The following is a 13,968-nucleotide window of genomic DNA, read 5'->3' on the forward strand; positions in this document are numbered from 1 at the left end:
AGGATCCGAAATGCGTGGAAAATCCAAGGGGATCCAAAGTGCATTGAACAATATTAGCCTTCTCCAGCCATAGGTACAAAAATAAACATTGACTCAACTAGGTTCTGACAGTTCCTATCATCTTGTTTCTCCCAGCAGAACATCTTCATACTGTGAGACACGCAGCACTGTAACGGCAGAAAACCTGATTAATGGCTTATAGGGGTGGATCGTTGCTTGGGGTAGGAGAATCCTTTGCCCCAAGGCCTTTGTGGCAGAAGGACACCCATAAGCAGGAAGGAGAAATGGTCTCAGCTGCAGAGACACCGTGAGTAGGCGTGTCCAGTCCTGCTTCTTCTCCGCTGTCTCAGATTAATCCTAGCTGATACTCACCCTTGCGTCCCGCTGCTCCCCAAGCTACCCCTCTTCACTCCCGCTCCTTACCCCCCACCCCCACATACAATCTTATTGCACATGGACAATGAGATGGAGGTGGATTTCCTTAAATCTCTAACACTTGGCAGGTTTGAGGAAAGTACACATGTTCTCACACCCACCCACACTTCAAATATAGGAACATGTGGGCCAGAACTAAGGGAACCGTTTAAAGGAGACGATGAAACAGAACAAAACAACAAAACAAACAACAAAACAAAAATGCTTCCATAGGCCTAATTCTGCATTGGCTTTCATCCTTCATTAAGAGCGAGGAGGTTACCTGAAACGTGCATTCTTTTCAACCTGCCTGAGTTTATTGGAGATTTCCAGTGATAAATGTGCATAGCAAAACTGAGAGGTTGTTGAATTTTTCCCCTTTTGCCTGAAATAAATAAATACATAAATGTTTTACACACACCCCTCCCCCCCTCTAATTCAGGGCTTTCCCCTCTTTTGGTCCTGGTTCAAAGGAATGGTTTTTGTTGAATCCCTCCGTGCTCCTGTCCTACCTTGCCTTCCATGATCTTGGGCTGATTCCCCTCTGGGTTAAATAAAAAAAGAAATGGGACCCAACAGGGTGAAGGTAGAGTCCTGCATAATTTCCTCAGCACGGATGAGCTTCGCCTGCAACACTCTCGACCTCACCTGCAGCTCCCTCGTGCCGTGCCTTGTTGCATTGCTTGGGACGGGGCTCACATTTCTACAAATGAACGAGACAGGCACAAGCGCGGGGCAATAAGCCAGATGATTCTTGAAGGAGGACTTAGTCTTGCATTCAGAAGGAGAAACAGGGCATGAAGCTTCAGGTAGGGTTTTAGCCAGTTGAATTTAAGGTTAACCGGGAATTGAGCCATAGTGCAAAATTGTGTGAACAGGGAACTATTGGTGGACACAGGAATCTGACACATTCCATCCAGCAGGGAACAGTGGTGCAGGCGGCCAGGTACACCAAGGTGCAAAGTCAGTTTGGTCTGGAAGGCGCACAGGTTCAAACCTAGAGGGGAAGGGGAAAGGCCTAAGGCTGGGTGGGCGTCCTGGGGGCAGAGAAGTCACAACGGTCGGAGGAAGGACGTTTCTCACCAAGCGAGGTGGAGACTTACACCACAGTCCAATGCATTTTACTCAGATGTGAGTCCCATGGCGTTCAGTGGTGCTTACTCACTAATGAGTGTGAGTTGGGTCGCAGCCTTCATCTAACAGTGAAAAGTACGGATGCATCAAGACTTTTCAACAACAGAAAAAGTTAAAAAAAGCAAGAAACAACAGAAAGGAGAAGCACATCTCTCTCACACACACTCACACACAAGCGCACACACATACACATCCCAATGACTGGGCATGAGTTGTTGATGTGTGAGAGCTGAAGACATGTGACTCTGTTTCCCTCTTCTCCATTGCTTGCTAGCGTGTGGTTCTCTTAGACATACTGTTCCTTGGGACAGATGTAAGGCGCTCTGGATCCAGGGGGTGGGCAGCAAAAGGAAGCACTGGTGCGGCTGGACGAGTAGGCGTCTTCTGGGAGGTAAGACAAGGGAGTGTAGACATAAGGTATTTTTTCCAGATTCTGTTCTTCATGTGAATAATGGCAGGTTAGGTAATCACCCGCATCCGGTATCTCTGAGTGACACTTTCTAATGTTCTGTGGGAGAGAGAGACGGAAAGGAATAAAGACGAACAGAGAGTAAAACTGCAGGTTTAATATAACTGTGATGCACGTGTCATAAAGGGCAGGTCTGTCATTACTATGCACCCCCAGTGGCTGCAGCTTTTGTTCTCTATAAAGCGCCATATATCATAAAGCATTTGCAGAGCTGTTATCTAGGGATGTGGAAGAAATCCATTTGGTTCAGATTCATAATGTCACCTGACTTGATTTCTCACTTTTGAGCAACTATGGGAATAGAAACTCAGTTATCCTTGAAATTCGCACATTTCTGGATTTTGTCATGGAGTTCTGCAATCCAAGAATCCCAATAAAAGTGCCCATATTAGATAAAGTAATGTTCAAAATGCATCGTATTGGGAAAATTCATTGTGAAAATGCGTCTATCCAGAAAAAATGCATACGTGAATGAATGCACCAGGAGAAAACCTCACAAAATGCTTATGGATTCACATGAACACTTGTAGAAAAAAAATCTCAAGCTATGGGACAGGCTAAACTGATAAGAAAAAAATGAGAAATGGAGATAAGCCAAAACTGACAAATTTAATTCATCCCTATTGCTAGCTATCAAAACTGAGAATTACCTTGCAAAACTAGGCTCACCTATCTGGAAACCCATTGAGTTCTTACTCTTGTGAAAACATGACAACTGCTACCGTAGTAAAGAAAATGTGGGGAGACCTTCTATCAATGCCATGCAACAAAACTCATGACAGGTCATTTGGGATAGACAAGAGCTAAGTCCTTCTTTACTCAGCTTACAGCCTAGCTGGCGATCTGATAAAGAACTCTTCAGCTGCCCAGTCTTTTAAGATTTAGAAACAGGTTTTACTGTTTTTCAGGCCTTGGGCTCCCCTCCTGCATTTTTATTTCAATGCAGTTTCACTTGTTTTTATGGGATGTTCATTTATGTTCTTTATATTTGATCGTTTGCTTTCTTTCAGATACACTGTCCTGTGTTTTGTTGATAGACAGATTTGTTAGTGATACGATAAAATAAATGCATGGCATTGGTAGTGAAGACCACAGACTTGGAGGGCTTCAAAAGGGGTTCAGCAACTTACGGAGCAGGAGTCATGGCGGCCACACTGAACCTACGTATTCAAGGATGTCTACCTCTGAGCACTATTTTCTGTAGAGCTGCAATGTGGTGGGTTCTTGATTTTGATGTTGTGTCCTTCCTACAGGCATTCCCAGAGGCATGTGGATGGCCACTCTGGGAAGCAGAATGCTGGTCTTCTCCAGTTGGACTTTTCTGATGTTCTCACCCGCCAAACTTGTCTTTGCTTTGCTGTGAAACCCTACCCTTCTAGGCCTCTTCATGCAGCCACTGGGTTGGGCAGAAAGCACTCTCCCAGTGTTTTGGATGTCAGCTCCGAGCAATCCTGATTATTGGTGAAGTTGGCAGGAGTTTCAGGAAGCCAAGGTCCAAAACACCTAGAGATCTACCTTTTGCCCTGGTTAAGATGCACAACCTAATCATTTTAAAGAGCATGCCTGAAACTGTTTACGTGTGAATGTGACACAGTGAAGCCTTAAAGCTTAAATCTATCATAGAGTTCCACCTGAACTGCCAGGATTTGATCCCTGTTAAGTGTGCACCCAATGGACTCAGGTTTGTCACTGCAGAGAGTACAAGATGGCCCTAGATTTTAGTCTAGTATGTCTTCTCCCACTTATGCCCAAGAAATTTCTGCCATTTCGTCTACCATTGATTGGTGACTTATTCCAAGTCTCTTCCTTGTTTAGACCAAAATACTTTTGATCTAAACTCTATCCTAAAGTGAGAGTTACTCAAAATTACCCCGCCCATGCTTAATTTGGTCTGTTCCATGTAATCTAAGCAAGAATGGGTCTCTTTAGTGTTGCAAATGAAGTTTGGCTGTACTGAAATTCAAAGCAAACTTGAAGAATTCTTGCTCAGAAAATATCTAGGATCTGGAGGTGATTTTTTTTAAATGCAATGAGTGGAAGTCTTGAAAGGCATTCCACTGGTACAGTTTGCCACCTACTTTTACCTGTTCTGAACTTTGATGTGAATTTGATGTCTGCCTTGGGAGGTAAAAAAAAGCCTACAGCACTTCCAATGTGATTAAAGGGTTCTCAACAAGGACTTTTAAGTCTTCCTGCTTTGGCAGTGGGGCATGAATGGGCCACTTGCACTGTATGATGAAGTCTTCACTTTGATCCCTGGTATGGCCAATGGCTCCCACCAGATCACAGGACTGGGAAAAGAGATCTGGTTCAACCCAACTGCTCCTTAAAATTTGCTGGGTGTACCCGGTTAATAGAAACAGGTTGTGGCAAATCCATTTACAACAGGGATGTAAAACTGGTGTCTTGCAGATGTTGCTAGATGGCCACTGCCTTCAACCCTGGACAGCATAGGCAACGTTGAGGGATGGTGAAAGTGACAGTCCAAGAATATCTGGAGGAACACCTGGTTCCCATAACTCATATATATTGATCTCTACCCAGACTAGAGTCCAAAAATCCCAGTTTACGCCAACGTAACACACAAGCTCATTGCTAAATGTTCTTGCTGCTTAGCCCATTTCAAAAGCTTCTGTTTTCTTCTTTAATTCAGTCAAACAATTCAGAAGAGCAAGAGACATCATTAATGCACAGTCTTGGGAAAAGAAATTGCTCAAAATGGAGATACACCATGGAGTCTACGTAATCCCAGGCCATCTTGATGGCAGCAGTGTGACGTGGAACTCACCCCTTTATAACCTCTCATTTGTCTCAACCCTGCTCTGATCTACCTTTGTGAATTGCTCCTTGGACCTTTTTTTTGAAGACCAGGTTGCGACAGGAATATACCTTTAGCTGACAATTCCATGTATCACCTTTACGTTATGCAGAAGTTGCCTGCCACGCTGAGCACACCTGATGGCATCCCTGAACAACGGCTTCCACAATCAGCAGTGCCTTGTGCAGCAAATGGCAGATGGTGACCAGGCATATCTGGACCAGCAGGACATGCATGTATTTGCACATGCTGACATCATGCTCACCTCCCCGCTCGCTCCCTCCCTGTTTTATTCCCCAAAGCTCAGGCAAATGCAAGGTGCACAAACTGGGATAAGAACACGGGCAGTTGGGATGGAGAGAGGGGCTGCATTGTCTATAGGCGATTAGTAGAGCAGGTTTCCACCTTGTTGTGAGACACAATCAGGAGAGGATGCTGCTTCCCACACTCCCCAAAGAAGGAAGAAACATGCCTTCAGCGTCTTACATTTGAGGGCTTTCAGCCTCTTCCCAAAGCTCACAGGGCAAGTCCACAGGATTTATGGTCTCTAGACCTGGCATAGGTTGCAGGGTCTTGCAGCCTCCTGAGAGCCTCCAGAGGTCTACCTGCTCACCATCCTTGTCACCACTACCTCCTCCCCTTCCTCATCATTGCTGCCACTTGCTCACTTTGCAGGAAAAGAGCCAACAACCAAAGAGGCAGCGGCATTCCTTTCTCCTCTTTCTGACCACCGTTGGAGTCTGGGCCACAGTGAGAGGCAGGTGAACAAGCAGGCTGTAAAGAGGAAGAGGAGGGCAACTCCAGGGGGGCTTTACCAGTGGGGCCCTCTTGGGGGTGGGCCCTCAGCCGCTTCCTGGCCACACCTACCCTGGACCCCGGCACTGCACATAAGCTGTGCTATTGCTTTCCCATTGACTCCCACATAACTTCAGCTAGCATTAAGATATGGGGCAGGAAGAGAGTCAAGGAGGAACTCAGTACTGTGAAGGGACTGCAGGAATAACTGAAGCTCACAGAGTTTCCACCACTGAACTTCACCAAAAGTGAAATGCCATGGTGAATTTGGAAGCTAATACTGCAGTAAAACACCTGAGACATTTTGATGGAAGCAGAAAGCGTTTCAGTTCAAGTAGCAACTAATCTCTAGAGAATTCTGCCCTTCCTTGCCCAAGAAAGCATCAAGCCAAGGTGCACAGTGGGCATTCAATGACTCTCACTGGCCTTGGATGTGCTCTTAGGAATCTGATGGGCAAAGCAGGTAAGATCTTCCTGCTCAGGAGAAAACACCTGAGGAATTTTGCAGAGAGCAATGGGAAGAAGTCTAGTGATGTTTCCTCCAGGCCTTGTGCATATTCTTTGTCAAAATGGGTAATGTCTTGGGTGGAAAGGGTTCTGCCATTCGACACTGTGCACAACATTTTCTTGAAAGCACGAATTCTGATCTACCAAGGAAGATGTCACCCCAAAGTCTCCTTCTATATATGGATGGGGTGGTGCTTTTCCTGGACTGGATCAGCTTGCAATCACCCTTCTGAAATTGTTTCCCTTGATTTCTTAATGCATGTCCTACTTTCTGACTCCTTCCTTTCCTCCCTCTCTCCCTCCTTATCCATGACCTCCTTAGAAACCCTGCCAAGGGCTTTGCCCGGTGCCAAGTTCCTGGATTCTCTTTCCTCAGGTGAAAAGGCTTGAAGGAACAGAGAGAAAAACAACAACCCATTGGAAACCTGCCAGCTCCACCTTCTGCCAAGTTCCAGGCTAAATATTGCATGATGATGTTTTTTTGGGGGAAACAAAATCCGCACACTTCGAAGACAAAATGTCACTCATGATTTATTGATAGGCCTGCAAAGTCAAATGGTTGCGAGAGGCAGGGGGCATCCACGAGGACCACCTCCACTTGGGGTGGTGGGCCAAGGGGAGGCGCAGATGCTCCTGGGTGGGGGCCACGACTCAAAGTCTTGGTGGGAGCCACAGAGAGAAATGAAGCAAGGGGTGGGGGTGGGCAGGACATACGGGTGGTGGGGAACTCAATTGTATGGCTATTGTGGAGGGATCCCCTCCAGAAAAGTGATGTGAGAACTCAGAGAAAAACTCAGTGAATAAGTGCATATGTATTCCAAGAGGAAGAGGAAGAAGAAACAACACTGTCACCACCAAGGTTAGCTGAAATCTGGCAATTGCATAACTTAGGCAAATCCAACAACTTTGCCCAATTCCTAATCATCACAATGTATTAACCAATTTTTATTCCCCCCCCCCGCATAATCTATCCCACTCATTGGGAGAGTGTTCTGAAGCCCCACCCTGGCTGTGACATCTTTGATTTCAGCCAACTTTTCCAGTCCTGAGGGCTAGAAATGTATTTATTTCCTCTTAAATAGAATACCTGAGATTCTCTGGGAGGCTTCGTTCTGCACCCGGCACTACCTCTTTTGCTTTCTCCCTGCGCTTGGGTGGGAGTGTTGCATTTAGGTAAGCAATTGGGATAATTTTTCTACAGGGCCTCAAACTCTGCAGTATTTTCACATGCAATGATTTTTCAGAGAAGAGAAGAGAAGAGAAGAGAAGAGAAGAGAAGAGAAGAGAAGAGAAGAGAAGAGAAGAGAAGAGAAGAGGACAGTGTGGGCAGTTAATAATAGCCAGAATTTTCATTAGCCAGGGGACTAGATTGTTGGGCTGTTGGGCTCATGAGGACACCTAAAATTCCAGCTCCTGTCCCTGGAAGCCAAAGGCTAGGCCAGCCACAGGGTTAGCCAGATTATATGCTTCTCCAGCAGCCAGACAATGAAGAGCAGTTGCTCCGCTGATTACAAATTAATATGCAAATGAGCCACAGCCCTTCCGCTCTAGCTGGGGTTTCCAAGGCAGCCTCTGAGTGTGAAGCATGTTGCCCATCCACTGCATAAGCTGGTATTTGCATTCCAGTCTCATGCAATACTTCTTCAGATTGCCTCGGTTTGTGTCCTTCCAATCCTGATACTGCATATGGAGAGAATTTGGTGTTCATAGGCAGCATCACTCACAGACCCTCAGGCTGAGAAGGAAAATGCCATCTTCTAATCTCCCCCCAGCCTTCTACTTAGTAACTTAAAGTACTGCAAGCTTTGGAACTTTGAGGGTTTTCCTATCTGCCTCCTGATGAATGCAGGTGAAGATGCTGTCTCCACCTGAGGTGGTAGAGTCCTGGCAGAACGGAATGTACCACTTCATACTGTGAGGTATGCACTGTGAGAAATGATATAATTTCTGAATGTTTTCTGCACTAAAAATAAACCAAACACCTTTTTTGTCAAGTATAAAAGTAGCCTGACACAGAGCAGCCTTAAGCCAGAAACATTTCCTGTGGTGTGTTGGCTTTTGTATGCAGATTTTTTTTTTTTTTTGCTTTGAGTTTGTGCATGTGTGTGCGTGTGTGCAGGGAACCTTCCAAAAAGACATCCCTATTCATCTGCCCTTTCAACGTGGTACAGTCCATTCTACTATTTCATTCTGCGGCATCTAAATGGGATGGTGTGACTCGGTGTCCTGCAACAGCAGGGGCTTGGACCAGATGGCCTTCTGGTCCCTTCCAGCTCTCCTGTTCCATGATTCTATGTTCTGTCCACCCACGACTGCTTAATAGTTCCACATCAGAATGCTCTCTGCGATGGGATCTGTGCATTTCCGCACGGCTCTGCCTCCACATTGAGTCTATGGAGCACCAGCTCCAGGTTTTGGAGAAGCCTTGGCCATGGCACCCTCCCTGGGCTTCCTTCTTTCCTCACTGCCTCCATCACCGGCTGCCCTAGCGGCTGGCCCTCTTTCTCTGCATTGGGGCTGCCCCTGCTCCTCACTAGCCACCCAAGCTGGAGAAAGAGGCTGGGCAACAGACTGAGAGCAGGGGTGGAAAGGAGGCACAAATTCAGGAGGGGGCCCTGTTGCCGGGCTCCTGCTGGGGTGTGGACTCTCAGCAAATGCCCAGCCATCCCTACATGCAATCCCAGCCATGAGTCTGTGCCCATTCTCCAGGTCAACATCTGTCAAGCCCTGTGTGCAGCTCCTTTTCCCTCGCCATCTGCCTTCAGCACTGTTCCAATTTTCAGAGCCAGCTCCTCTCTGCAGGCATCCTGGAGTTCATTTCCAAGTGCAAGAGGAAAGCGATTCAGTGGGGGTTTTTGCTAAATGCATCAGCCAGCTTGCAAGCCCTCTGCCACTTTTGCCAAACTCTTCATGAATCTCCCTGAGCCTAATTTACCTTTTACCAAAGTTTGGCATGAAATTAAGGGTAATGAGCTAATTAAATTTAACTGGCACCAGTGTCTCTTCTCTTGTCCCCTTCCCTGCTCTTTTCCCCTTCTTGATCTCCTAAGTGATTCCATATAATTAATTATCTTTTTTCCATTATTAATTTAAGTGGGATGTAAAATGTTGTGGTCCTTTTCTGAATGTCTGGTGGACTTGTGTTTAAAATGTTTTCACATGCCAGTCTCGACAACACTTGGGTTGCCCATTTCTCCCTGCCTGCCTGCCTGCCTGCCTGCTATGGCTCTTGTGCATTTAACTGTGTGACTCCTTCCCAGTCTTCAGGAGCAGAGACAGTTGAAAACACCACTGAACAAAAAGTCTCCTGCAGCTGTTTCTGCTTTCCATGCACTTGTGAAAAGCATAACAGCTCTACCAGGGGAACAGCTGGAATTCCTATGGAATATCGACTAGAGCAATCATTCAAGGTTAATTTGCAGATGGTTGTTCCAATCAGACGTGAAACTAGAAAGGTGAAGTTCCTTCTAGCAGCATTTCCATCTGCTGAGGAAAGATTCCTTCCAGCTGTGAACTGATTAAAACCGAGGAAATGGAACTGAGCTTAGGACCTTACCGCAACCTGTGGCATGTGAGTGGCTCACTGAAGAGTCACATGATTTCCTGGTCCAGGAAGATTCTGGGCATCCTAGCTTAAACTGCTGCACTGCCTCCCCTTGGCCAGTAGGGCAAGAGCTGAGAATTGGTCTGTGCCCTACTGGAGTTATCAGACACGGCCCTTTTGGGGCCTGCAAATAGGGACAGGTGCCCCCTTCTTTTCTTTCCCAATTTCAACTCCCCTGAATCCTTGACAAGCCATGCATTCATCTTCTGGTGTCCGGGGTTTCTGAGAAACTCTCAGAAGGAAACAAGACTCTTTAAAAGTAACCCTGAGAGAAGATTATTTTTCCAGTCTCTGCAAAATGTGTCTCAGCTGGGAAATTTCACTGCAACAAGATTACATTTTCAAAGCGCCATATGACTGGCTTTATTTCTTACTTCAGAGGAACTGGGAGGGTTCCCAAATGTGGATTTTGCAGGATTACCACCCTTTCTTTGTCAATAAAAACCATCCACCTCTGGAATAATAATAATAAAAAGCAAGACCTCCCAAGATGGATTAGGAAGAAACTCATCTCAGCTGTTTCACGAGGGACGAATTCTTGGCTCAGGGGGAGAAAAGCCAAGAACGTGGAAGGAGGCGCAGGACAGTGGGGGCAAGTTTCCAGCCACTCTTTGTGGCCTTGCCTGGTTGTGAATGTGCAAGTAGGGAAGGCTGCGGCCCGGAGCAAGAGACTGTGATGAGTTTCTGAGGCTGGGTCTGAAACAAGCTGTATGAACGGTGCAACCTCCCACTAATTAACACGGGGCATGATCTAGGGAAGGGGTCAACAGAATGTGGGTCCGCAGGGGCTTGGACTCCACTTCTCAGCATCCCCGACTATTGCCTTGCTGGTTGGCACACGCCGGGCGGGGGGGGGGGGCGTTCTAGTCCAACACATTTGCAGAGCACCTGGCAAGGGAAGGATGATTTAGGGGGATGATCTCTTGCCCCATCTCTTTGGATCTCTCCCCATTGCAGCACTATTTCCCACAAGTCAGATCAAAATGTTTCCCACTCTGCTGATTGGACACGGTTCCAAGAAGCAGCATCCCTGTAGTTTTGTCTAGCTGAGCTCACTGGTGGTAACTGTGGCCCCTCTCGGAAGATGTAGTTCCATCAGCCATACTTGACTTTCCCACAATGCCCCAGATCTTACATTGGTCTGGCACATGCTGCAGAAGGGAAAATGGTGGTTGCCACCAGAGACCGGCATGTTGTGGTGGTGGCCGTTTTGCTTTCACACAATGACAAAGATCTGCCCAGCATTGTGAGATTTAAAAGATGGTGGCTGCCAGGAGGGGTGTTGGCAAGAGGTGTCCAGCCACTTCTTGCACCCCACCTAGCTGGGTCCCCTGGACTGCCCCCTTCAAACTTCTGCTCACCCTTAATCTACTTCCTGGCAGTTTTAGGCTAAATTTAAAGTTTTGATGTTTCACACATCCAGGTTGAGAAAGACTGCTCTAGCATCACCCCAAATCCACCAGAGAAGGAAAAAAGAAAAGAAAAAAAGGAAAGAAACTTACTGTCCACTCTCGCTTGTTATGTCTACGAAGACCTTGATCCTCATCCTGAATGCAGGCCACCGGCAAGACACCATAAAACAAAGAGGTTACTTTTGCTGCTTGGGGTCAGGCTGGTTGCAAGCGTTCTTACCTATTGTGGTCGTATCCCCTCTTTCTACAGCACACACAGCAGGCTCTAGGGAGCTAAGGGCCTTGCAGGGAGACAAAGGGAACTGCAGGCATGGAGGAGGCCCACCCAGCTGGAACACCTTCCCCACCCAGATCTCACAAGGGCCCGTTCCCCAAGCGGCGCTCTCTGTCCATCAGCCAGCACATCTAAGAAGCACCCCCCGCCCCCCAGCAGAAAGGAGTGATGGAGGTCTCCGTGAAAGAGGCCCCTGCTCTTCCAAGCGTGGAAGTTCACAAAATACGATTTGGGAAGGGGGTTCTGCCTTGCCGATGGAGACAAACGGATGGGACTGCAGGTGGCTGGCCACAGCCCTGCTGCCACTTCTCCCAGGGAAAGCCAGTCAACCAGATCATCAATGCCCTGCCTTTCACAGCTGGTTGAATGGAAGAACTCAACAGGCAGAATGGAAGAAGTCAACAGGTTGGGGCATGGAGAGGCAAGTCAGCTCAGGTCAGCACAGCAAGCTCCTTTGAGAGGCCCCGGAGCCTTAGCCGGGACAATAACTGGCAGCACAGTCCATCTATCTAGCAGACAATCCGAGACAACGCTCCTGCACCGTTAGAGAAGCAAGGAGGGCAGGCGTTCTTCAGGAGTCGCTTCTTCTAGTATTGGAATCCTGTGGAATCCAGGCTCCTGTCCTGGGTGGACTTCACCATTTTGACCAGCTGCAAGTTGTGTGCTTTTTTAACCTCCTTCCCCTGCAGAATTCTTTTTTCTTTTTCAGAGCTCCACCAAAACTAAGGGATTCTTTTTCATCTTCACACGTACGCAAATTAATTCTCCTTTTATCTCAAAAGTGAGGATAAAGCCAGGCAGATAAAAAAGAGGCACACTGCCGTTGGTGAGGGTATGTAGAGCTGCTGAACCAGGGTGAAGGACTTCTCTCAACCTGAGGGCTTCATGCCATTTGGGCAGGACCAAGATATCATCAAAAATATCAGCATATTGTCTCTTACAACTTTTTCTCCTAGCAACTCAGTCCGAAGTGTTTCCATCTTTTCAAGTGGGGGGAAAGTATGCCAGACCTGGGTTACCATAACATGATTTCCCCTGCGAAGGAGGGCAGGACACGTTCCAGTGGAGCAAAGCTCAGGGAACTGAGGTTCAGTTTGGTTGCCAGGAAGCACTTCCTGGTGGTTAGGACCCTGAGGGTACGGAATGGGCCGGACATGCACATGGTAGGCATGTCATGATCGGAGCTGGGGTCAGACTAGCCAGCCTGGGAGGCCCATTCTGACTTGCTCTGTTTCTCTGTTCAGTGGTTGGAGAAAGGGGTGGGACATTCAATAAATGAATCTGCATAAATTTACATATGACTAGCAACAGTCTTTTAGAAAGAAGCACACCCTCTTTGCTTTAGGATAGCGGCATTGCCAATGCTTGGAAGTAGCCTTATTCTTTCTCTCCATACCAGTAATGCCTTCCTTAAGATTATGCTTTTATCCCCAATTTTACATATTTGTGTCAAATGTGCATTTATTTTTAACCACAGCAACACAAATTCTGCTGCCGGATTCAAAAAAGGAGCACATTTTGAATCAGTCCAAATATTTCAAGAAGGGATACAGTCAATTCAATATTCCAACCTGTTGACAATGCATCTATTTCTTTCATAATATATTGCTTATATCTCTACGTCCAGCTCTCTGCTAGTATATGAAATGGCTCAGCTTCAAAATCTGGCCACACATTTCCAACATTTTAAATGCTGATGTTGTCAAATCTCAGGATCTAAATATTGAGGGGGGAAATGAAACCCCTTTCAAGTTTCTGGGACAAAATCCAATGCGAGTTTAGACAGGAACCATCTTACAGCTCCAGCATGCCTCATCCAGCACAGCTGTAGGATATTTTCCTGCCTAAACCTGTTGAGGATGGTGCCGTAAGACCTTTAGATAAAGCTAATTCAGTGCTTTATGTCCTGGCATTCTACAAGCCCCACATCCAACACTGAATAACTGGGAAGGCTGTAAAAGAATACACAGTTAAGGCATTGATGGGCAGAGCCAGAGCTGGAGAATCTTCTTCCCCGATTCCTTTGAGGACGGCAGCTGCATGCACATTGGGGGCAGTGGAAACACATGAACTCAAAGCTGTGCCCTCTCCTCCCAGATAACAGAGGAAAGCAGGTACTTCACGCCATGTATCCCAATGCCCACTGCTCTCAAAGCCCACCCCAGTGGTCCCCTCTTTATGGGCTCAGTTTCCAACCACAGTACTTGCAATTTAAATTGTTCTTTTGGGGAAATGCATGTGCTGGGATCCCCTCTATTCCCACCTCTTTTGGCATAATGAATATTTTCCATCATCTTAAGCCTTGGTCATATTTCAACAGCCACCTTCTTTGGCCCTGAGAGCTTGCAGGCTGCATTTTGGAGTGGGAGCAGGCTCTGGACCACCTCTCACTCCTGCTGAGGAGTAGAATTGTGGGGAAGGGTTTTCCTTGCAGATGTGGCAGGATGAAACCAGCATGTTGCCTGCACAGCTGGGAAGAAGTTTCAGATTTGGGCAAAGAGCTCAGTGGAACCAAGCAATCAGAGTAGGCTGGCTCTGCAG

General features: G+C 47.0%; 1 protein-coding gene across 1 annotated transcript in view; it reads right to left on the reverse strand.

Moving 5' to 3' along the window:
* Positions 1–1,834: 1,834 nt before the first annotated feature.
* Positions 1,835–13,968, reverse strand: part of NECTIN1 (nectin cell adhesion molecule 1) — a 157,442-nt gene continuing 145,308 nt past the window's right edge. Inside the window, exon 10 of the mRNA XM_044439659.1 lies at positions 1,835–2,056. Coding sequence (XP_044295594.1) covers positions 1,835–2,056 — 222 coding nt within the window. The remainder of the gene's footprint in view (positions 2,057–13,968) is intronic.

This window comes from Varanus komodoensis, unplaced genomic scaffold (genome assembly GCF_004798865.1).
Source record: "Varanus komodoensis strain SLA01 unplaced genomic scaffold, ASM479886v1 scaffold35, whole genome shotgun sequence".
NCBI classification, from domain to species: Eukaryota; Metazoa; Chordata; class Lepidosauria; order Squamata; family Varanidae; genus Varanus; species Varanus komodoensis.